Genomic DNA, 25,709 nt, shown 5'->3' on the forward strand with positions numbered 1-25,709 from the left:
TCCCCTGACACTTTTCTTGGGTTTAGACCCACTTGCACAAAAAATGAAAGGGGTCTATGCAATCTTCCTACTGTAAGGACATATGTCTTTTTAAATTAAAATCCTTTAAAATACAGTCCTTGGCAATTCAACAAATCTCTCTCCAGAGGTTAATGCTGGATTTAGGAATTTGACTATGAAGCATGAGTGTTGTTTCATTATCAGTGTCACAGAAGTTTTGCTTGTGTGGAATATTTGGTGTATCTCTCTCTCTTTCGGGTCCGAAGCCTGTTGTGTTTCTGCAGCATGGTTTACTTGCAGATGGTACCAGTTGGATCATTAATCTGGCCACAAACAGCCTGGGCTTCATTCTAGCAGATGCGGGCAATGATGTTTGGATAGGAAATAGCAGAGGGAACGCTTGGTCCAGACGACACACAAACCTTTCAGTGCACCAAGAGGAATTCTGGGCTTTCAGGTAGACTGTAGTTTTGGGGAAAACTATGACATGACCAATTTATTTTGTTTTGTAAAGTGATGCTGGGAATCCATTGTCCTGATAAAGTAAGAAGTAAGCCAAAACACTAATTTCTAATTTCACAATTTATAGCTGAATTTTCAGACGAGTTGAAATCTCCAGCTCCATTCAAGTCAATTGGAGTTGGAGTTGCTAAGCATCTAAAAAAATCAGGCCTTGAGATGTCAGACTGCACCTCCAGAATTAGTGGACACACACGAACATGTAGGTCGTATTGTCTTTCTCTGTTGATACAGTATTTGGAGTTCTCTGGGGATGAACACTAAAATTATTGTGGTACATGATAAATCCGTTAAGTCAAATAACTGACTGTATTGTGTGAATTTACGAAAGGAGTAAAACGGTTCTGCACAACCCTGCAACCCTGGTACTAAAAACAGCTGCAGTTGCAAAATACAAGTTTGGTTAGTATCTAAAACAATGTGTTCTTCTTTTAAACACAGTTAGTGCCTATGATCTATATTGATTGGTGTAGCTGGAACAGAGTTTAAATATAGGTTTCAGAGTAACAGCCGTGTTAGTCTGTATTCGCAAAAAGAAAAAGGGTACTTGTGGCACCTTAGAGACTAACCCATTTATTTGAGCATAAGCATCCGATGAAGTGAGCTGTAGCTCACGAAAGCTTATGCTCAAATAAATTGGTTAGTCTCTAAGGTGCCACAAGTACTCCTTTTCTTTTTAGTTTAAATATAGTTCCTTATGTCAGTTCCTGACCCAGTGCAGAGGGGACTAAAAACATTTGAGGTGCTTGGGGGGAATAATATGGAGAATCTTGTAGTGCTATGACTGTTTTTCAGTTCTAAGGCTTTTGGTGTTCAAATGCAGACAATTACACAGCTGACATAAAGATGATCACCCTTCCTTTTATAGCTATGATGAAATGGCTAAATATGACCATCCAGCTGTGATAGATTTTATTGTGCAGAAAACTGGACAAGAGAAACTGTATTATGTTGGACATTCAGAAGGCACCACGACAGGTAAGTTGAGGGGAATGCAGTGTCTGTTGTTAACAATTGAACTATCTGTCCTTTGAAGTCTAGATCTCTTCCACCTCCCCCCTCCCACTGTGCGCGCACACGCACGCGCACACACACACACACTTTCCGCTGTGCTGGAGATATCACATGTGACCAGAGGGCAACTTTTTAGGGCAATATCATGTTCTGATAGCTGTGTCATCTCAACGTCACGTTCTGTTTTTTGACTTGCTCATCACTGTCACCAATAACGCTGATCCAGCTGGAGTGTGTGGTTAAGGTGAAATTAAGGTGTACACCATGAAGTGCAGATTGTGCTCTTGGGCTTGTCCACATGAGAAAGAAAGTGTTAGGTCACGTTTTAACAATACATGTCCACAAGCAGATTACATTTTAAAATACCATTGCCCTGTCTTCTCTAGGTTTAGAATTTCATAGTAGCTGCCACATAGTAAAGTAAACCATTTTATCCTAGGGTGGACAGGAACATAGAAATTCAGTTAAGAATTCTGTTGATACATGAACCACAGTAGCAGCCCACTCAGCATCACAATAGGTATTCGGTTTCTGCAGTGCTAATGAGTAATAAATGCTTATTTCTTTTGCTCAGATAAGTAAATCTGGGCCTGGCAATACCAAGGAAGGACATCTGAGTAGGAGGTGCCATTCTGACAGTTGTTTTTCTGACTATAATCACACTTTAAGGAAAACCTGAAGTATGCACACAGGACACTATTTATTTACAAGCCAGCAAAACTTTGTTCCACAACAGTGTTTTATTAAGCAAGGCAAAGGCACTAAATTCCGTTCAAGCTACTTTAATCTGAAAGACAGTTTCAGACTGAAAGTGTCGTCATCTTATCTTCATACTTCAATGGGGGTTTTTGCAATGTGTGGACTGCAAATGTAGCTAGGGAATGTTTACATTGTAAACAGCCTGTGTTTTCAATTGACCCTTTAAAAATTCTCAACATTTCTGTTCTCCTTTCAGTTTGTAAAATAGTTTTCACAAAATCTAAACATTGTGCTTGAACTCCTTGCAATAGTAACTTGTACATCTCTTTCTTCATTTTCAGCTTTCACAGCATTTTCAACCATGCCCCAGCTGGCTCAAATAATCAAAATGTATTTTGCCTTAGCTCCTATAGCCACACTTAAATATGCCCAAAGCCTGTTGACAAAGCTTGCGTTGCTTCCCGATGCAGTGATCAAGGTAGGTGATTTTTTTTAGACAGAATATCTGTTAACCAAAGTTAGTTGGACTTTTTGGTGGGGATTCTAAAACCCATTAGGACAGAACAGTTAAAATGAAGTAAGACATTCTAGAATTTCCAGAGATTTTACTGTGTAAATTTGCACAAATATTAAAACTAGTCACATATCTTAATCCATAATCTGTGTTTACTGTGCTAAAATTTACCCGTAAAGTATATTATAGCAGAATTAGGAAACCAATTAGAGGGATGGGCAGACTTCAGAGTCATGGGGGAATGAAAAAATCTTGGACTATTCAGAGAGTGTATGAATAAAAGGAGACATGAGAGGTTTATAAAATAGAAAATGGTGTTGCGGTTATAACAAAGCATTGCCACTTACCTCTTCTCCTAAAACAAGAAAAGGGTAGCATTCAGTAAAACTGAAGGGCAACAAATCTAAAACTCTAAAAGGAAAAAGCTTAGCAGGTTTCAAAGGAGGATTAGGCATTTATATGGTTAATGAGTACATCCAGCTATACTAGGTAAGGTACAAAACAAGGGACTTTCGCCTTATTGCTTCAGGCATGTTGTTCCATGATTCTCTATTATAAGGATTCTAGTATCTCCCTCTGAAGTATGTGGTACTGCAGAGACCAGTAATGGTACTGGTTGAACCAGAGGTCTGATCTGGTATAGTAATGCCTATGCTCCTGTAGCTTGGCCAAAAGACGGAGGGATAGTGTGGTAGGTTGGAAATACCAAGGAGGGAGAGGAATTACTTAAGTCTATCCAAGAGGCGTAAGTAGAAGGAAATAATTAAGGATTAGAAAATCTGAAGGAAAACTTCTTAACTGTGAGGACAATTGGAATGGCAAATAGTCTTCCACTTCCTAATCACCTGAGTTATTTAAATGTGTATTGAACACAGACCTTGAATATACTGTAGGAGACATTCTTTGATTGGCAGATAGAGGGAAGGGCAGGTTTTATCTCCAATATCTGTAATTGTATTAAATATGAATCTTTGTAATTTTACAGACTGTAGTTGGCGTAAAAGAATTCATACGACAGAATTTTTTTTGCTGACTTGTTTGCTGCTGAATTTTGCAGCCAGGGCATTTTATCAGAGTTTTGTGGCAACCTCATGTTTGAGTTATGTGGATTTAATGAGAAGAACTTAAATATGGTATGTCTAAACTACAATTGTTTCTCAGATATTTTTTGCAAAACAGATTTATCCTTGAAATTGCCAGCATTGATTTGTGATAAATAAGTAGATCCATTCGTGAGATGAAACTTGTTATGAAATATAAATGTTTCCTTTCAGAGCCGAATATATGTGTATATAACACATGCCCCAGCTGGAACCTCTGTACAAAACGTGATTCACTGGAAACAGGTAGAACTTCTGAAATATAAAGTGCCCTGCAATCATTATGTAACAATTGTACATGATGTTTGAAAATTGATTTCAGGGCCAGTCTCCTATTCTATTGTCATAATTTATTCTCAGTGCCAACAATTTATCAATCAAGCTGGCATTGCCACATTGAAAGAACTAATCGTCCCTTAATCATACTTTTGTCTACTTAGTATATGTGGCTTAGTATATTCTGCAAGCAGAGAACTTGGCAGAGGCATGAACATAGCTAAATACAGAGCAACCTCACAGGGCAGCACTGCTAGTTTCTTTTTTCCCTGTATAATGTACAAATTAGCTTGTAAGTTAGTACTCGGTGCCAGTCCCCACCCAGGATACATGGAAATATAATCAACAAAATATCCTTTTTTTGTCTCTATAAAGGAATGGTAGAGAAGACATGCCATTGTCTCAGTTCAGGGCAGCAGCACCTGTATTCCCCCTCAGTGGTCCAGCAAGAGCACCCACTCTTAGGCTTCCAGCTCACCAGCCATTGGGTTTCTGGAGTGGAAATCCACATTGTCAATCCCTTCTGACCTGGGTATGTCCAGGCTGCACAGTTCCCTACCTTCACTGTGTTATTCCCATCAGAGGCAGATTGCCCAAGGACACCTGCTTGGTTTCTCTTCAGAAACGGTTAAACAGGTATAATTGCTAGAGTTAGAAGGTACCACATAGCACTTCCTATGCAAGCCTACTTTAGTCTTAAGTTAAAAACGCTACACAGAAAACCTGTTAAAACAATAAAAGAACCTACATGCATGCTAATAAACTCACCAGACATCACCCTAACGTGGATTCTGCAGGAGCAGTCCTTCAACCCCCACTCAGGGGATTCCTTGTGGTCACAAGTTCATCACAGTTTAAGCTCAGAACAAGCACTCAGTCTTTCATGACCTCAATAGGCCAAGTCCTTCCAACCCTCCCCTAAGGATTGGGGCCTTCCATACGCCAGCGATCCTGTTCATTTGTTGGATCAGAGAGAAGGTCCTGAGTCAATCTAATCCCAGTTTATTTATCCTAAAATCCTTTCTTTGTTGGACCCTGGAGAATCCAGTTTGAACTAAATTATGCAAACCTCTGCAGTGGCTTGTTTCAAAGGCTAACTTTGTGGGGGCAAATTCAGTAACAATTTTTTTCCTTGTTTTAGTTAAAACATGTACATTTGATTTTAATTTTTACTCTAGGCAATTAAAAGTGGTAAACTGAAAGCTTATGACTGGGGAATACCATCTAACAAAGTCCACTATGATCAGGTAAGGTAATTCTAATGTGAAAACATTTTAGTATTTTCACTTTTAAAAAACTGTAAAAAAAAAAAAAGAGAGAGAGAGAGTGGGCATCATACTATCCCATTTGACAGCAAAAGCTATGGTAGCCAAGCAAAAGCTATACTTTAAAAAAAATTCCATATTAGGGGACAAATTATGTTCTCATTTATACCAGTATAAATCCAGAGAAATTCCACTGAATTTACTGTCCTCTATTTAAAAAAAACCACACACTTAAAATATTTATGTAGTAAGCCACCAGTATACATTTGTACCTCTGTGCCTATGGTTATAATAGAGCATATTTTAAAATAAGGTCTAATTTATTTCAAAGCAGAAAAAAACTAGTTGGAATTTTCTTACTTTTCCATCCAATTTGAATCTCTAATCTCAAATATAAAATCTGTTGTGTTCGTGTCTGATCAATTACTGTTGGTTTCTTTAAAAGAACTAGGAAACTCAGTTACAAAAATGATGCATCCCAATTTCCTGGTTGAAAATTCAAATGAAAATATCTGGAAAGTTGAAACTTGTGGTCCACAACACTCCTTGTCCTCAATCCAACTGTAAATTCTAGTTCGGATAGAGTACAGAAATATAAATGAAGTCATTGCTAATACCATTATATTATTGCTAAAAACCTGCTGGGTTGCGTACCAGTCAGAAAGGAGACCAGTCCGTTGGAAGAATTCGAGTTTTGTCTGCTGGGTCATTGGGGGCTGCGAGGAGGTGTAGGATATTTGAAGCATGAAAAGACTCAAAAGCAAGTCTTTGGCTTCTGCTAGCAAGAGGCATAGCAGAGAGAGTTTTGTCTGCTGGGTCATTGGGGCTGCGAGGAGGTGTAGGATATTTGAAGCATGAAAAGACTCAAAAGCAAGTCTTTGGCTTCCGCTAGCAAGAGTCATAGCTCAGAGAGAGCTGAGTTTTTAACTGGAAGAAAAGCAGTTGAGACATTGCCTGGAAGCTCAGCGGTTGTGCTCTGAAGACTCATCTGATGGAAAAATATTGTGGTGATGAATCAATGTAGCCCTCTAGATACTTTATATATATATACTTACTTGAATATCTCATCCTTACTGCCAAACATTTTACAGTCATAAGATGAGAGGAAAAGAGGTGTTCAGGTAAAATGTAAAGAAGGCTTGTCTACATGGAGCAGTAAAGTGGACTACGCAGGTGTGATTTATAAAGCACACTAACAAGTAGCGGATTAATTGGTCCATGTAGATCCTGCTGGTGTGAACTAAAAGTTCTCAGTGCACTAGGGAACTTTTAGCTCACACCAGCAAGATCTACGTGGACCTATTAATGAGCAACATGTTAGTGCACTTTAGAAATCACACTCTGAACATCTGCATTATTGCTCTACATAGATAAGCTCTCAGTGGCTCAGAAACTCTAGGTACAAAACCAGGCTTGTGAGAAGGAAACAGAAGAGATCCTGAGTTTTGGTTTCTTTTTTGTTTTGTTTTTATCTTGTCTGAGTATCCTGAAGTCTCTCACCTGCTGTGTGATTGTTCCTTTGAAAATGTCCTCTATATATGGCAGCAGACTACGATAGTGGAGGTTTCAGTGTAAGATTTAGGTGTAACTTCTGAGGTCATTAAAATTCTACAACACATTGAATAAGAATGCATTCTTTCAGAGCCAGAAATTGATGAAACTCGTGTGAGAGAACTCATTTTAAGCTCTCTCTCTATTGTCGTCAAAATTGTGATATTTAAGTTACAATTATTACACATCATGTTTAATTTGAATTATTTTCTCTTTCAAGAACTACCGTAAATCATTATAAAGTTCTTTGTTTAAAATAGTCTTTTAGTAATGTGTAACTGATTGTTCATTGCATTCCAATCCAAACTTGTTTTCTTTTGTGAAGTCTTTTTTTTTTTTAAAGATATTCCGCCTTTATACAATGTGATAGACATGCAAGTCCCAACTGCGATGTGGAGTGGTGGAAATGACTGGCTCGCTGACCCTACGGATGTTGCCTTTTGCTCCCACATTGCTTCCAAACATTTTACAGTCATAAGATGAGAGGAAAAGAGGTGTTCAGGTAAAATGTAAAGAAGGCTTGTCTACATGGAGCAGTAAAGTGGACTACGCAGGTGTGATTTATAAAGCACACTAACAAGTAGCAGATTAATTGGTCCATGTAGATCCTGCTGGTGTGAACTAAAAGTTCTCAGTGCACTAGGGAACTTTTAGCTCACACCAGCAAGATCTACATGGACCTATTAATCACTAATCTGGTTTACCACAAGGTGATTCCTGACTGGAACCACCTGGATTTCATCTGGGGCCTCGATGCACCTGAGCGCGTGTATAATGAAATCCTCGACTTGATGAGGAAGAATACTTAAAAATGTGGCTTTGGGATCAAGGATTATATTCATTTCTGTTGATATCTGTCTTATTTGGTTTTTAATGAATTACAAAACTCTTATATGTAACAATCTATACTTGATGAATTTACTTTACTTTAATAAAATTCTCTTTAATGAACTTCAGTATTAGAGGAGCAGCACAAATGTATCCAAAGAAGGGAAATATTGAGTTGCAGTATACAATGCATATGCATTGTAAATGTAAATCTTTTGTTTTTCTAACGTGCCAAGTTTTAGAAATAAAGCACATCATGGACAGGCATGAAGATCTGGTTCCAAGATAATTCTTTCGCTCTGGTGTCTAGATGACCTTTTCTATAAAATTTAATTGAGGGTATGGGAGACAACTGATAAATATGGCTAGACATGCAATCACAATGGTACCAATTCACACTTGAAGAAAAGGAGTACTTGTGGCACCTTAGAGACTAACAAATTTATTAGAGCATAAGCTTTCGTGAGCTACAGCTCACTTCATCGGATTCACACTTGGTTTACTTTGAGTATGTGCATCATTCCTTTGACATTAGTGGAGCTACACTGACCTAATGCAGCCGATGATTAGGACTAGAGACTTTATTTCATCACCCCAATCATCTGACCAGGGTCAGTCCTTACTGCTGTCACAGGACTGAGGTCATGAACTGACCCAAATGATTACTAATACAGACCACAAAGAGGTGTAATATGTTTGTTGAACGAGAGTGCAGGGAAAAGGTTGAGTTATTTTGAGGATTGTTCTACATATGCACAATAAATAAATGTGAAACAAATCTCCAGATCTGTTGTATGTTATCTCTGTTTACCTACCTTTCCATTCAACACAAATAGAGCTTAAATATTCAAATTCTAGATATGTTCTTTTTTTTTTTTTAAATAGAGGATCAGAAAGGAAGAATCTGATACAATGAATCTTGAAATACAGATATAGGAAAGTATCAGAGGGGTAGCTGTGTTAGTCGGTATTCACAAAAACAACACAGAGTCCGGTGGCCACTAGACTCCTCATTTTTGTAGATATAGGAAAGACAATCTGACAGTTACAAGATTTTATTATCTAATTCTTAATTCAATGTGAAAAGAGATTTATAATATTAACATGTGGCCTAGATTTTTAGGTATATGTCTATATAGTGTGGTGGTAGGGCTGATTACTTCAATCTTAACTCTTCATTTTCTGACTCTGGAGTTCATATTTCTCAAAATAAACTCCCAGGAATCCAGGGTGGCAGACTTACTCTCTACAGGGAGGAATCTGCCAGTATCACTTCTCACTGGGCCCTGGACTGGGAGCTGGTGGAGTGGGAGTGCATTGGTCCCCTTACCATACCCCACTTAAGGGCAAAAGCCCAGATGCAGGAGGAAGGCCCTAACAGTCTTAGTTTGGGGTCAGGGACCAGACATCACTTCTGAAACTCCATCTGCCTCAGAGAGAGAGAGTGTGTGTGGAGGACAAGTGCGCACTAACCACTACACTACCTAGCCCCCGAGGACCCTATCACAGGCTAATGGCCACTAAGTTCAGTTCTGATAAGATCACAAAGAAAGTTTCCTGAAGGCAGTTTGTGTGTTTAACTCATTCTTCCAAGATCCAACAAACTGGACACTCTCTGTAGGTGTATGTCAGTGAAACAAGGACAATATCTACTCTGTGGGTAGAATTATGGCCTCACTGAAGTCAGTGGGAGTTTTGCCATGGTCTATAATATAGCCAGGTTTACACCCTGTGTGTAGGTGTATGTCAGTGAAATGGGCACAGGGAGCTCCTAGAAGTGATCTGAGATTGGTTATCGGTTGTTACTCCATGTCTATTTATGTGCCAGGTCATTCATGCCTTTCTGTAAAAACTCTCTGTCAAATGATTGTTTGCCACCATTTACTAACTACATGCGCTGAACATCTGGCCCTCGATGCCTCTATTTGGCAGGACAAAACTTGGTAAAACTGATATACATCTCTCCATGTATTTATAATTTACATCTTAATTAACCTTAGAAATATCAAATGCAGTAGGAGTAATACTAGTTAGTATTCAGCCACACACGGTAAGACATTTTCTTTGAAACTTTCAAAATAGAGCGCTTAGAGCATGTCAGTAATGTTGTTTTACAGACATTTGTTATCATATTACAGACACTAACACAAGAGATGAGGAAGAGAAGTTCTTTTTAGGTCCTAAAAACTCAGTTACCAGTACATGGCTACTGTCAATACAAATTCATTACTTTTAGCACTTGATGCTAGACTGGAAGTCTGAGACACACAATGTCTAACTGTATGGGTGTCACTTTGTTAGCAGTGTCACAAAATATTTTTTTTTTGTTACATATATTCAGTGCATCTCTCTTTCAGGTACCAAGCCTGTTGTGTTTCTGCAGCATTGTTTGCTTACAGATGGTACCAGTTGGATCATTAATCTGGCCACAAACAGCCTGGGCTTCATTCTAGCAGATGCTGGCTATGATGTTTCGATAGTAGAGGAATGTCATCTACAAGACGAGACCCTTTCAGTGAGCCAAGAGAAACACTGGGCTTTCAGGTATTATTACTATTTTTTTCTGTAATTGTAGTGCCCTGTGAACCCCAATCAGGATCGGGGCCCCACTGTACTGGGTGCAGACACAGTAAAAGGCAGTGCCTGCCTCAAGGAATTTACTAGCTCAATAAAGAAAAGGCATGACAGGTGGGTGGATGAGCAGAGAAGGAAAGGAGAAGGTAACAGTAATAGGAATATCACATTATGTATATTTGCTATTTGCATAATTTTGCAGACTTCAAGGTTTTTTCAAAATATTAAGTGGTTAACAAGCAAATTGCCTAATCATTAGTATTAGAAAGTGTATCAAAGACTTCACGGTAAAGGTTCATCTTGGGAGAGATTTGGAGGAGGACAGAATAATGGCTGAGTAAATTGATTTGCAGAGGGTGACTCATGTAATGGGCAGCAGGGAAGAAAGGCCAAACATGTTTGTGGGAAAGGTGGACAGCTGTTCAAAGGTGCAACAGAGGGCAGCATTGTTGTGCAGCTGGAGGGATGGGGGGAAGGGTAAAACTTCCTGAAATAGAAAAGTGGAGCTGAGCTGCAAAGGGCCTTGAAGGTGAGGATCAACCATTTGTGTTTGATGTGGTGTAGAAGGGGCACCTAGTGGAGGGAGTTGAATGCACGGTGTAGGGCACAGTCAAAGCAACGAATGAAGAAGACTGTTTTCACGGCAGCATTTTGAATGGACCTAAATGAGGTGAGACAGGAGTTAGGGAGGTCAGACAGTATGTTGCAATAGTCAGGAATAGAGATAAGGCTGTAGACTCTAGCTGTTCACCTCATAATTTTTCAGAAATAATCTGTTGAAAGACAAACCAATCAGGTCCCTTACGGAGGAGGGCTGTGAAATTACTGTCCCCATTCAGTGAAAAGATGAACCAAGAATAAAGAATGAGTGTGTTTCTCATATTTCCTACACAGTGCTTGGATTTTCAAATAGTTGTGAGCACTTACACATAAACATAGATATTATGGGATATATATTTGACATCATATGACTTTCATTTGACTACATTATGTGAATTTGTGAAAAGAACAAATAATTCAGCACTTGTTTTAATTGTGTGCTGTCACCGGACATTATAATTGGTAGAGACATTATTCAGAGATGACAACCACATTTGCTCCGACCTCTCAGACAGAGACAAACACCTACAAAATCTCTATCAAGCATCCTTACAACTACACTATCCACCTGCTGAGGTGAAGAAAAAGGTTGACAGAGCCAGAAGAGTACCCAGAAGTCACCTACTACAGGACAAGCCCAATAGAGAAAGTAACAGAACGCCACTAGCCGTCACCTTCAGCCCCCAACTAAAACCTCTCCAGCACATCATCAAGGATCTACAACCTATCCTGAAGGACGATCACTCACTCTCACAGATTTTGGGAGACAGGCCAGTCCTTGCTTACAGACAGCTCCCCAACCTAAAGCAAATACTCACCAGCAACCACACAAAAGAACCACTAACCCAGGAACCTATCCTTGAAAAAAAGCCCATTGCCAACTCTGTCCACATATCTATTCAGGGAACACCATCACAGGGCCTAATCACATCAGCCACACTATCAGAGGCTTGTTCACCTGCACATCTACCAATGTGATATATGCCATCATGTGCCAACAATGCCCCTCTGCCATGTACATTGCGAAACCGGACAGTCTCTACGTAAAAGAATAAATGGACACAAATCAGACGTCAAGAATGATAACATTCAAAAACCAGTTGGAGAACACTTCAATCTCCCTGGTCACTCGATTACAGACCTAAAAGTCACAATACTACAACAAAAAAACTTCAAAAACAGACTCCAATGAGAGACTGCTGAATTGGAATTAATTTGTAAACTGGATACCATTAAATTAGGCTGAAATAAAGACTGGGAGTGGATGGGTCATTACACAAAGTAAAACTATTTCCCCATGCTTATTTTTCCCCCTACTGTTACTCACCCCTTCTTGCCAACTGTTGGAAATGGGCCATACTGATTATCACTACAAAAGGTTTTTTTTTCTCCTGCTGATAATAGCCCACCTTAACTGATCACTCTCGTTATAGTGGGTATGGCAACACCCATTTTTTCATGTTCTCTGTGTGTGTCTATATATATATATATATATATATAATAAACACACAAATTATGTTCAGATAAGTGTCTGACCATTTTGTTCTTTACTATAGTTTCAACCAGTTTGCCAAGTACTGAAGTCAGGCTTACCAGCCTGTAATTGCTGGGATCACCCTTTTTAAAAATTGGTGTCACATTAGCTATCCTCCAGTCATTTGGTACAGAAGCTGATTTAAATGATAGGTTACAGACTACAGTTAGTATTTCTGCAGTTTCACATTAGAGTTCCTTCAGAACTTTTGGGTGAATACTATCTGGTCCAGGTGACTTATTACTGTTTAGTTTATCAATTTGTTCCAAAACCACCTCTAATGACACCTCAATCTGGGACAGTTCCTCAGATTTGTCACCTAATAAGAGGGGCTCAGGTTTGGGAATCTCCCTCACATCCTCAGCCATGAAGACCGCTGCAAAGAATTCATTTAGTTTCTCCACAATGGCCTTATCGACCTTGAGTGCTCCTTTGTCATCTTGATCATCCACTGGCCCCACTCATTCTTTCGCAGGCTTCCTTCTTCTGATGCACTTAAACATTTTTTTGCTATTACTTTTTGAGTCTTTTGGCTAGCTGGTCTTCAAATTATTTTTTGGCCTTCCTAATTATATTTTTATACTTCATTTGCCAGAGTTTATGCTCCTTTCTATTTTCCTCACTAGGATTTAACTTCTACTCTATAAAGGATGCTTTTTTGCCTCTCACTGCTTTTTACCTTGTTGTTTAGCCATGGTGGCACTTTTTTGGTTCTCTTACTATGTTTTTTAATTTGGGTATACATTTAAGTTGAGCCTCTATTGTGGGGTCTTTAAAAAGTTTCCATGCAGCTTGCAGGGATTTCACTTCTGGCCCTGTACGTTTTAATTTCTGTTTCAATAACGTCCTCATTTTTTTGTAGTTCCCTCTTTCTGAAATTAAATGCTAGTGTTGGGCTGCTGTGGAGTTTTCCCCGCCATAGGGATGTTAAATTTAATTATATTATGGTCACTATTCCCAAGCGGTCCAGCTATATTCACCTCTTGAACCGTATCCTGTGCTCCACTAAGGACTAAACCAAAGTGCTTGTGGGGAAGCAATAAACTTGTTACCAAAACTTTGCTCCTCCTCCCTCCGCAGGTGCAGCAGTCGCATCAGCCTGCCCCCCGGTGCCGCTCCCTTGGAGCTGGCAGCAGCCAGCGAGGGACCACAGTGCAGCCTTTTCTTACCAATTAAGACTCCTGTTTTGGCAATCCCTATAAATATAGAACTGCATAATGTAATCTCTGCAGCCCCTATAGCAGACGATTCATGGATATTTTTAGAAAAAGACAGGTCATGGGCAATAAATCAAAATTCATGGAAGCCATGACCTATCCCTGACTTTTACTAAAAATATCCCTGACAAAATGGGGAAGGAGGAGGGTCCAGCACCCACAGCTGCTGGGCTCCGGGGTCCCCCCGTGGGGGTCTCCCCTCTGTTCCCAGTGTCCGAGAGCTGTGGCAGGGGTGCCCCCCCCACCATCCCTAGCGGCTGAGAGCTGCAGGGCCCCAGCCAGCTGATGGCTAGCTGAAGCGGAAAATGTCATGGAGGTCTCTGGAAGTCACGGATTCTGTAACTTCTATGACCCCTGTGAGAAAATCTTAGCCTTATTCTTCTTCGAGAGATGTCCCTGTGGGTGCTCCACTTCAGGTCAAGGTGCATCCCAGTGCCTTCGATCGGAGATTTCTACAACTGTACCCCTACGGGCAGCGCACATGCTGTGCCTGCCTCTTGAACTGTCAGTGTTTGATCAGCGTGTGCACGGACCGGGCTCCTTGGTTCCTTTTCTACCATCCCCAGCTAGAGATGAAGTTCAGTAGTGCTCATTGAGATTAGCTAGTTAGTTTGTTTCTCAGTTTATTTAGATAGGGTTTTAGTCATTTGAGTTAATATTTAGATAAGATACATTAGCTGTCACATTTATTTCTTTAAAAAAAACAAACACCTCTGTGGTTACAGACATGCCTGGCTCCCCAGGCTTCAAGAGATGTGCCTCCTGTAATGATGCCATCCCCATCTCAGATGGTCATTCCCAGTGTGTATGCTGTTTGGGGGAGTCTCATGTACCCCAAAAATGCATTCACTGTACCAAACTGAAAGTGCAGACTCCCAAGGACAGGGAGCTCAGACTTAAAATGCTCCTCCTGGAAAACTCCCTCAGAACAGCATCTGACCCTGGGCAGCAAGCCTCTGTGACACTCTCCAGAGGCAAAGCAAAAAAAATGGCCAGCTTCCTCCTGCTTCAGGGGCCGTCCCTCAGGGAAGAAGTCAAAACCAGCTCTCCTGTCTCCGGTAACCGTTGCTCCGCAGCTTAGTACCTTTAACTCGGCAGGCACCTCAGGCACCGACCGTGAGTCGGCTGCCACACTACCCAGTGCCGAGGCTCAGGGCTTTCAGTTGCCTGCCTCTTTCAGCTCTCCCTCAGCCACCTCTGTCACTATGGTGCTGAGAACACAAGTGGTGGCCACGGCACTGTCCTTTGATCATGCAGCGCCACTTTTGCAGCTGACGCTCTCGGCACCGAGCCTCCTGATGTCTCCAGCTTCCCTAACAGTGCCTACCTCAGGGGCACCTACTCCTCTGAGGCAGCTTGCACCCCGGGACACCCTTTGGTGCATCAGCAGATGCCCCAGCAGACACTGCCTCCACCATCTACCCCAGCACCAGCACCAGCCCCTTGTCAGTCAGCTCCACCTCAGTTTTTACAGCCAGGAGAATTAAGGGTGTCCCATGCCCCTGAGTCTCCTCTTCTCAGAACTAATCTATCACCGAGACATTCAGCACCCTACCTTCAGTTCTCCCCTACCCCTTCAAGCCTCTCCAATGAGGAGGAGGAGGAGGAGGAGGAAGAGGAATATGATGACAAGATGTTTTCTTCTCAATACTCTCCCCAGGTTCAGTTACCTGTAACTGGGAGACGCATTACAGCACGGTCTCCATATCCTCATGGCTATCCACACTGGTATGTCAATCCCTGGATGGGACCACCTATGCCCTTCCCGGGGCAATGGCCACACTGGGGTCCATGGAACTACACCACAACACACTCAAGTGTTCCACAGGCTGCCTGGAGGAAAGTTGTCAGACCCTCCGCACTGCCGGCTTACACTGAAACCCAGATAAGACCTGAAGTGGCCGCCACGCCTGCAGAGAATACTGCCCCGCACACCTACTCTATGGCAATACCACCACAAGATGCCATGGTACCCCCAACACCTCCCATTACTGATGAGCTCTCTCACTTTCAAGAGTTGTTTAAAAGAGTAGCAGAGGAGCTCAAGATTACCCTGGAGGAGGTACCGGAAACACACCACAAGCTTACCGACACCTTGCAAGCTCCTCCAAAATAGCCCTACCAATTAATGGGGCCATTATGGAACCTGCTAAAACTATCCGGCAGACCCCGGCCACAATAACCTCACTAACAAGAGACTGGACCACAAATATTTTGTCCCATCTAAGGGTTCTGAGTTTCTATTTATGCACCTCTCACCTAATTCGCTAGTGGTCGACGCAGCCAACCAGAAGAATATATACCAACACTTCCGATCCACCCCATCTGACAAAGATAACAAGAGACTGGACTCCTTCAGCTGCAAAGTGTATTCCTCTTCCACTTTGCAATTTAGAGAAGCGAACTATGCGGTGCTCTTAGCAAAATATGACTACAAAAATTATGCTAAAGTAATGCAATTTATTGATGATGTGTCAGAGGATAAACGACAACAGTTTAAAGCAGTGGTGTCCGAGGGCCAATTGATCTCCCAGACAGCTCTTCAAGCCACCCTAGATGCTGCGGGTGCAGCGGCCAGATCCACAGCCACGGCCATCGTCATGCGGCGGGCCTCATGGTGGGCTTCTTCCTCCTTTCCCAAGGAGATACAGAACACTGTCTAAGATATCCCCTTCAGTGGAGACAAGCTCTTCACCTCTACGACCAGTGAGGTCCTTCACTCCATGAAGGACTCACGTGCCATACTCCGATCCTTAGGTGTCCAAACACCTGCCTCAAAGAAGAGACAATATAGATATCAGCCATACCAATGACAGCATTACCATACCTTTGTGCAACATCCACCTTTAAGGCAATATGATATGCCACAACAACGAGATACACCCGGGAACCAATGACATCGCCCTCCACAAACAACGGCGACCCACACTCCTCACCCAAATAAGCAAATTTGAAGTCTTGGTCGAGGGTATAGAAAACCTCGCACCCTCTCCAGCGCCAACTCTAACCACCCATTTCTTTGGACAACACTTGCCAACTGGGAAACCATCACTACGGACAGATGGGTCCTGGAAATTATCAGATCGGGTTATGCCATCCCCTTCCTCTCCTTACTCCCACCCACTGTCCCACCCCATCCCTCTTCAGGGACCCCTCTCATGAACAATTGCTCTGTCAGGAGGTACAACACCTCATGCATCTCGGAGCAATAGAGAAGGTACCCCCTCAACACAGAAGGAAAGGGTTTTACTTCCACTACTTCTTGACGGAAAAGAAAAACGACAGTTGGCGCCCTATCCTTGGTCTTCGATGTTTGAACAAGTTCATCAAGAAACAGAAATTCCCAATGGTTACTCTCCCAATGATGATTCCGATGCTGGAGCAAGCAGATTGGTTTTCAAACCTTGACCTCCATGATGCATATTTGCATGTCTCTATCCACCCTGCCCATCAATGTTTCCTCATGTTTGCCATGGGAGCGCAACACTACCAATACAGAGTCCTCCCATTTGGCCTCTCCACCGCACCACGAGTCTTCTCGAAGGTGCTAGCAGTTGTAATAGCACATCTCAGAAAAAAAGGGATCTTCCTGGACGATTGTCAACCTGGACGATTGTCTCCTCAAGTTTCCCACTCAGTTAGAAGCGAACTACGCAACTCTTGCAACCCTTCACTGCTTACGCACCTTGGCTCTGCAAATAAGCAAAAACAAATCTACCTTACAACCTACCCAACAAATCAACTTCATCGGCACCCATCTCGATGCCACAGCTGGTCTTGCATCTCTTCCCCAGGACAGATTCCACACAGTGAGCACCCTTATTACCCAGATACGTGCCAGCCCACAGACCACAGTCCAAGATTCCCTGCAGCTCTTAGGACACCTGGCTGCTTGCGCATTTGTGGTTGCAAATGCTCGCCTGTACATGCGATGCCTTCAGGGTTGGCTAGCCATGGTATACAAACCAAACACACACAGGCTAAACAAGTTACTAACTATGCCCCAGAAAGTCAAGTACTCACTTCTGTGATGGACCTCTCCCATCAACCTCTGTACTGGGGATTCCCTTCCAACAAGATCCCCCTTCAATTATCATCACTACAGATGCATCCCTCACAGGATGGGGAGCACACATGGGCCACCTCACCACTCAGGGCCTCTCGACCACTTCGGAAACCAAGCTTCACATAAATTTGCAGAGCTCAGGGTCGTACACAATGCCTGCCTCCATTTCCTTCCCATCATCCAAAACCATCGAATTCGAATCATGACCAACAACATCGCATGCATGTTTTATGTCAACAGACAGCGGGGAGCCCGGTCCCACTCCCTCTGCACAGAGGCGGTAAAACTTTGGAACTGGTGCCTTCAACACAATATCCATATCACCACCTCATACCTGTCAGGTTCTCAGAATACCACCGCAGACGAGCTCAGCCGATCGTTCCCCATACAGCATGAGTGGGAATTCAACGACGCCATTCTTTCCAACATTTTCCAGACCTGGGGTTATCCCCAACTGGATCTATTTTGCCACAGCAACAAACAAAAAATGCCTGACATTTTGCTCCAGAGCAGGCCTGGGGAAACACTTGCAGGGAGATGCCTTTATGCTCCCATGGACCGAAACTCTCATGTATGCATTCCCACCAATGCCTCTGTTGAACAAAGTAATTCAGAAGATAAGAACAGACAGGGCCAACATCATTCTAATAGCCCCCAGCATGGCCTAGACAACTGTGGTACCCCTTTCTCATGCGCATGTCAGTCAAGCCACCCTTCCTCCGTTCAGCAACCTCCTATCACAATGCCAGGGACAACTATTTCACCCTGACGTACAACGTCTCCACCTGAAGGCCTGGCACATCAATGGCTCTCTAATGAGGAGTTAACATGTTCAGGTCAAGTGCGCGCTGTCTTGCTAAACAGCAGAACACACAACACACGCACTACCTACCTGCATAAATGGAAATGGTTCACATCTTGGTGCACTGACAAACAGACCTCTCCAATTTAGGCCTCACTCCCAATGGTACTAGATTACCTGCTACACCTTAAAACATTTGGCCTCTCCACAAGTTCTCTCAAGGTCCACCTCGCGGCAATCACAGCTTTTCACCATAAGATTGACAATGCTACCTTCTTTGCCCATCCAATCACCAAAAGTTTCCTGAAGGGTATCCAGATGTTATACCCAGACATGAAACTACCTGCTGCACCTTGGGACCTACACCTAGTCCTCAAAATCCTGATGAATTAAACCCTTTGAACCAATGGCTACCTGCTCCCTTCTCTACCTATCCATGGAGACCGCCTTCCTCCTAGCAATCACATCTGCCAGATGAGTAGGAGAAATGGGAGCGCTTATGGCGGACCCTCCATATACCATGTTCTTCTGTAATAAAGTCACACTCCGCACGCATCCAAAGTTCCTACCTAAGATACACTCTTCCTTTCACCTCAATGAGCCTATACACCTACCAACATTTTCCCCAAAACCTCACGCTAATGCCTTTGAAACAGCAATGCACGCTCTTGATGTTCGCAGAACATTATCCTTTTACCTGGATAGAACAAAACCGTTCAGAAAACCCCCCAGACTTTTTGTCTCTACTGCTCAGCACTCGCAGGGAAACGCTATCTCTACAGAGACTTTCCAAATGGATTGCTGACTGCATACGACTTTACCAGCTGAGGCAAATACACCCTCCTACATCAATTAGGACACTCTCTACCAGAGCTGTCTCCGCCTCCAGGGCCTTTCTCTGTAATGTCCTGCTGTCTGACATATGCAAGGCAGCTACCTGGGCATCGAACCTTACCTTCCCCAATCATTATGCTCTCATCCACACTGCAGCGTCCAAAACCAGAGCGAGTAGAGCTGTCTTGCCAACAGCCACCTTGCCTGATCTGAAGTCCCAACTATCCTAAGGGATACTGCTTTTCAGTCACCTGAAGTGGAGTACCCACAGGGACATTTCTCTCAAAGAAGAGGAGGTTACTCACCCTGTGCTGACTGACGTTCTTTGAGATGAGCGTCCCTGTGGGTGCTCCACTACCCATCCTCCTCCCCTCTACTTTGGAATTTGGAACGCACTCCATTGTAAAGATGGAACTGAGGAGCCCGGGTTGTGCACGCGCTATTCAAACACTGACCGCTCGAGAGGTAGGCACAGCGCGTGCACGGCCCGTAGGGACACTGCTGTAGAAATCTCCGATCGAAGGCACTGGGATGCACCTTGACCCGAAGTGGAGCACCCATGGGGACATTCATCTCGAAGAACGTCAGTTACTGCACAGGGTGAGTAACCTCCTCTTCACGACATAGACAGCATACAGATTGGTCATACTGGTGGTAAAAAATCTTTCAACTCATGAACTGCCCACACCCATTACAACACTAGAGAAGATTGTGATCCTTGCTTCTCTAAGATATGTCTACACTAGAATTAAACACCTGCTGCTGGCCCATATCAGCTGACTTGGGCTCATGGGCCTCAGGCTGCAGGGCTATAAAATTGTGATGGAGACACTTGGGCTGGTGCCCGGGCTCTGGGACGCTTCCCCCCCTCGTGGGGTCCCAGAGCCTTGGGTCCAGCCTGAGCCCAGACATCTACACTGCAGTTGTATAGCCAACAGCCTGAGCCTGAGTCAGCTGGCCTGGGCCAGCTGCAGGTGTTTAGTTGCAGTGCAGACCTAGTGTAAGACACCCCAATGTAAAGCCTGAATCAACAAGTGGCTTAATTGCTATCTCAATATCTGGAACTTTGCTTAATAATGTATAGTTTATGTATGTATGTGTGTATATATAATGTAATTTTAACTCTTTTATCACTGAAAATATGGCTACATTTGGCCAAGGTATCAAAATAAATGTATCATTGCATACATTTCCCTGTTACTGACTGTAATAACATTTATCAGGAACAAGCTCAAGATCCAATAGCAAAGAAAGAAATGGTACCAAAATGAGAAGATTTTAAGAAAAGGAAACTGCATAATTTAAACAAGTTTGTTAAATCTGTTTTGGGTTTGTTGGTTAATATGAAATAGAGCTGATATGAAACATATAAAAAGGCATATTAGATATTATGAACATGAAGCAGAAAAGGTTTTTTAGCTCATAATAACAAGAGTAAGAAGTTTGCAACAGAAGAAATTATTTATAATTTGCACAGCATTGCTATATTGTTCAAATAGACACACATAAAAGTTAATACATTAATATAAACAATAAAAAAGCAATTGGAAGTTATGTATTAACTATTATAACCAAAATCTTAAAAGATCTGGAACAAGAGAGAATTCCTGAAATTATTAAAGATGAGCAACTCCTTATGTGGTAATGGCCCAGATGTCTCAGAACCAGGAGAAGAGAGAGACTTTGTAAAAGAGTGCCTTTCAACACTCTTAGAAATCTGGGATTAGTAATACTGCATCCAAACCAAGACTCACGTTATCTTACAAAATCATCAACTGTGTCAGGCCCTTTGTAAATGTCATTTAAAGTATCCTTGCCTGTGCTGGACCCCAACACAGCAGTATTTGACAAATTGGCAGCTGTCCATTCTGTGAGCTATCTTGAAGAAGGAATCTACAAGGAACAAATCAATCTTCCTCAGTTGGTGATATACCATGGTGTGTCACCATCATGGAGAGCATGGCACACAGCTTCCTGTTCTGTGAAGGGCTACCAATACATGTGCTATTGTAACATTTTTGATATTGTGACTCATATTTGGACCAGCTAAACGAGACTGGTGAGTTTGCTGCTACTGTCTAATATCCTGTAAGGTTAACCAAATGGGCAAGATCTATTCTGCAGGTTGATTTGGAGGGATGCCTGATTCAGAGTAAGGACTTGAATCTGGGTGCTCCATATCCATAGCCTAACCACTGGGCTATAGAGTTAATTTCCTGTGGGAGTTGTTCCACTTTGTATAAATTAAATGTTCATTGTGCCAGAGCGAGAGTTAGACTATAGCCTGCTGGTTAGGGCACTCACCTTGGATGTGGTGGTTCAAGTCCTTTGGTCTGACCCAAAGCAGTGATTTTTATCTTTACAAATGTTTGCTGATTATTGCTCAGCCTGTTATTGAATGATCAGAAAACATTTGCCTATGAACATCCTTCTGCATTCCCGTGAAAAGAGACATGTTGCATTGATGGGGATGGAGCGCTTCTACAGAGCAGACAGAGGATTTGGAACCCTGAGACTGTATACAAGTAACTGAATCATTCATCGGCTCTCCCTGATTTCTGCAAATATATTAATTATTCCTAACTTCTTGTCAAATTTGATGGGTAATTTTTCTGAATAGTTAAATTACATGATTATATTCAATTATTTAAAGTTCAGCCTAGGAACAACTGTTTGGCTTGATGTATGCAAGGGACAGAACCCAGCTGCGGGTCAGGGTTGTAGGAACAAGAGGCCGTAGAAGCTGGAGAAATCTATTGCTGTGTAGCAGAGGGGCGTGGTTTCCCCCAGAGACTGACAGCAAGGGAGTGCCAGGTGCCCCCTGGTGGGCAGAACCCAGAAGACCTAGGCCACCATGCCAGAAGCGGAAGGGCAGAGCAGGAACAGGAAGTATAAGAGGCGGGCCCTGCAGCTCAATTGAGCAGGAGCTGCCAAGGAAGGCAGATGCTTCCAGCCTACTGCTGGAGCCGGAACCCGTGGAAGACTTCTGCTGCCCCGAGGACACCTCCCAGGGACCAGGATTGCCAGACATGCCTGACGCTGAGAAGCTGCTGGGATTGCCACTGGCAATATACCCCGAGGAAACGGAGGATGACCCTGGGGTTCAGGTACACCTGGAGGGAAGGGGAGGAAGGAGCCTGGGGATAGCCAACTGTAGTCTGGCTGCAGGGGCATCTGAACCATGCTCAGCGTGTTGTGGTGGGATTCCCTGCTGACCCAGTGGCAGACTGCTGTTAGGGCCCTGGGCTGGGATGCAGTAGAGTTGGGTGGGCCTGCATCCCCCTACCCCCACCCCTGGGGTGGCAGTACTCCTCCTTCTTAGGCCCAAGAGGCCTGCATTTGTGTGTCACCCACCAGAGCCAGGACAACAGACTGTGGTGTTGGTCGCCCCTGCTGGCCCCCTAAACAGTTTGCTGGGTGCCTAAACCCTGCTGGCACCTTAGACCCTGTTTTCGGTGCCCCGTCCTGGCTGAGAGCCTGGGCCCCTGAACTATTCCCAGCGCTACCTTGCCTAAAGGCTGGAGTCAGAGACTTGTATTTCCCCCTTTATTAGACTGTGGTTTCAGGAGTGTGTCAGCAAAGGGGCATGGCCTTCCTCAGAGACTGACAGCGAGGGAGAGCCACACATGCCCACAGTGAGTCTTCAAAATGTTTTGCCTGGCATCTTTTGATTTAGACATATGATCTTTCTTCCTTCAGTGGAGAAACTTCAGTGGAGAAAGCAAGTCTTTTTATGCTAATCGGTGCCCTGAAACATCCCCTGCCTAGCAAAAATCCCACTCTTCCCAGTGTACCAACAAGACTTCCTTGCAGGCCCAGGAGCTAGCTGGCAAGTTAAGAGGGCTTGCCTGCACCATCTCAGTGGAATGGCTGGGACAGGATGGAGAGGAGTGCCTCAGTTCCAGACCCCTCAGGGCCAGGGCATGGCCTTTTGGAATGTACCTCACCTTTTGTGTTCCTTTACTAGGTTAAAGGTGCAGACAGCTGAATTCTAAGTTTGTTTGATTAACCACTTAATGATAGATGCAGAGCTCACTGCAGGGTTGTCCTGCTCCAGGAGGGCTGTCACGCGATGACATTGGGTCTCTTCTCTATGCCACATTGAAGGAGCAGACCAGACCTGTCAATCTGTGACAGAGACAGGAAAAAGGTGTTAGGAAAAAAAAAAAGGCAGAAACTGACAGATGCCCTATGCTCCTGAGGGGGTGGGAGCATAAAGAAAGAGAAGAAAGCACCATAGGCGCACTCCCTCTAGTCCTGAAATCGCAGTAGCAACAGTCATATTTAAACAGGTTTTTCCTGTTTCCAGTTTTTTCCTGACACTTTTTTCCTTTTCAGTATGGATGAGATCATTTTTGGAAAAAAAAAAAAAAAAAAACCTAATAGTCGTTTCATTGGCTACTAAAATACAGAATTGCAGTTTTGGAAAAAATCCCACCAGTCTGGAGCCCACTGTCGGAGTGGAACAGGGATGGCCAAAAAGCAGATTCCTGCATTATCCTGTCTGCTGGTATCCTGTCTGTGCACCTCTGGATGGCTCAGGGTGCTGCGAGCATAAGCCGTATTAGCAAATTTCACAGCTGCTCCAAAAAGAAGCAGCATGTGATACGGCAGCAGTTTGACCCGGAAGATTGGGCATCTGACTGGGCCCCAAAGATAGCAAACCATGACCTTTGGGACTATGGAGCGCGATCTTGCTGTGTTGGCCTAAGTTTTGCGAGGTTGAATTGAGAATAAACAGTTGTGCATTACGGACAGAGACAGTAGCTGTGACAATGTATAGGTAAATGTATTCATAGCTGAAATTCCTAACCATAAATCAGTCTTTTAACTGCAAGGTTTGAGTCTTTCCTTAGAAAGCAGATAACAGCCTGCAAAATTATGCTTATTAATATTAATAATAAAGGGAGGCAACAGAGATGCTGTTGTGCACACCCTTTAATAATAACATACTGATGTAATAACAAGCTGGGGAGAAAAGTTCTCTGGGATTTATTCTCTTTTCTCTCTCCTGCTTCATTTAAATTACAGCCATCAACAGTGCAACCATTAAGGCATCTGATTCCCGTCTGGTACAGCAAGTGAACGCTGGTAATCTCTTCTTTTTCCCTGAATCAAAACTGCTTTTTGGTTACCTTTCTGGAGATAGACTGATTAATAAATTATCTCTGAATGACTTGGTTATTGTATCAGAACAAATCTGTAGAGCATTTTGACAGTTCTATAGATAGAGATGTTGTTGCTGCCTGTCAGATTCCTGCTGAAGGAACGAGGAGGTCTGTATTGTTTTTAATGAGGAAGGAGAGAACTGGGGGATGGGGAAGTCTGCTGAGGGTGCATCTATCTTTACTTAATGGAAAAATGACATAAAGATTAGAAAACATGATAGTGCAATAAGTACCTAATAGATTTAACTCCTTTGTGGCTCTCAGAAGGTGTATGCTCCAGCAGTGGTTTTCAGAAGATTTATTCAACTGAACATTAGGATATGCATGGTACTTTGAGTTCCATCCAGAGGATATTTCATGAGTCTCCTGAGAACAGGGGTGCCAGATAATAGAGGATTTATTATGTTCCCTTTGCAATTACAATGTTTTATATTTAATGTGGTTGACACAATCTTAGGTTTATAACAGAAGTATAACCACAAATCAGTTCAAATGCACAGGAGGAATTCAGCAGGGGGAATGCCCTCAGACTATAGAAGTGCCTTTCCTCTGTCCCATGAAATTCAATTTATCTTTTGCCGAGATATAAACTGTTAAAAATGGCCATTTCTCTTCTTGTTTGTGTATGGACACATGGGGGGATGAATTGATGTTATACTGGAAACTGACATTTCCTAACTTTAACATAATTTTGTACACCTGAATAAATGAGTATAAGCAGTGAATTTAAAATGATTAACTTATGGTTGTGATTACTTCTGCTAAACTTTAATTTTACAGGATTGTGCCAAACCAATGAAATTTCAGAAATTGAAATTTGCCAAGGGAACATGCCATAAAGCATATGTTTCTGGCACACTGACCAAGCACTATGCAGTAGCATCTTATGACTGGAATAGTAGTTATGTTTTGGTTTAATTTTCTAAAAGTAGCTTAAATGTTTCTGCATTCACTGGCTGGGTCCTATGCCATAGTAATAAACACCCACTTTCATGAGTAACCATAGTCCCAACCAAATTATAAACAGAAAACTGGAACCCACCGTATTCAACTTGTGATGTGAACAAAAGTTAGGCTGATGAGAATTAGGGTTGATGTTGCCTGAAACTCAGTTCAAATAAATAGTCTGTTAAAACTAGTCTGCACAC

At 42.7% G+C, this 25,709-nt stretch overlaps 1 protein-coding gene across 1 annotated transcript in view; it reads left to right on the forward strand.

Moving 5' to 3' along the window:
- LOC141991342 (uncharacterized) overlaps positions 1 to 25,709 on the forward strand; it is a 55,868-nt gene that overhangs the window by 3,691 nt on the left and 26,468 nt on the right. The window contains 10 exon segments of the mRNA XM_074959642.1: positions 257 to 457; positions 1,388 to 1,497; positions 2,574 to 2,710; positions 3,732 to 3,767; positions 3,769 to 3,879; positions 4,021 to 4,092; positions 5,301 to 5,369; positions 10,150 to 10,310; positions 14,949 to 15,753; positions 15,920 to 16,308. Coding sequence (XP_074815743.1) covers positions 257 to 457; positions 1,388 to 1,497; positions 2,574 to 2,710; positions 3,732 to 3,767; positions 3,769 to 3,879; positions 4,021 to 4,092; positions 5,301 to 5,369; positions 10,150 to 10,310; positions 14,949 to 15,753; positions 15,920 to 16,308 — 2,091 coding nt within the window.

This window comes from Natator depressus, chromosome 7 (assembly GCF_965152275.1).
Source record: "Natator depressus isolate rNatDep1 chromosome 7, rNatDep2.hap1, whole genome shotgun sequence".
NCBI lineage: Eukaryota > Metazoa > Chordata > Testudines > Cheloniidae > Natator > Natator depressus.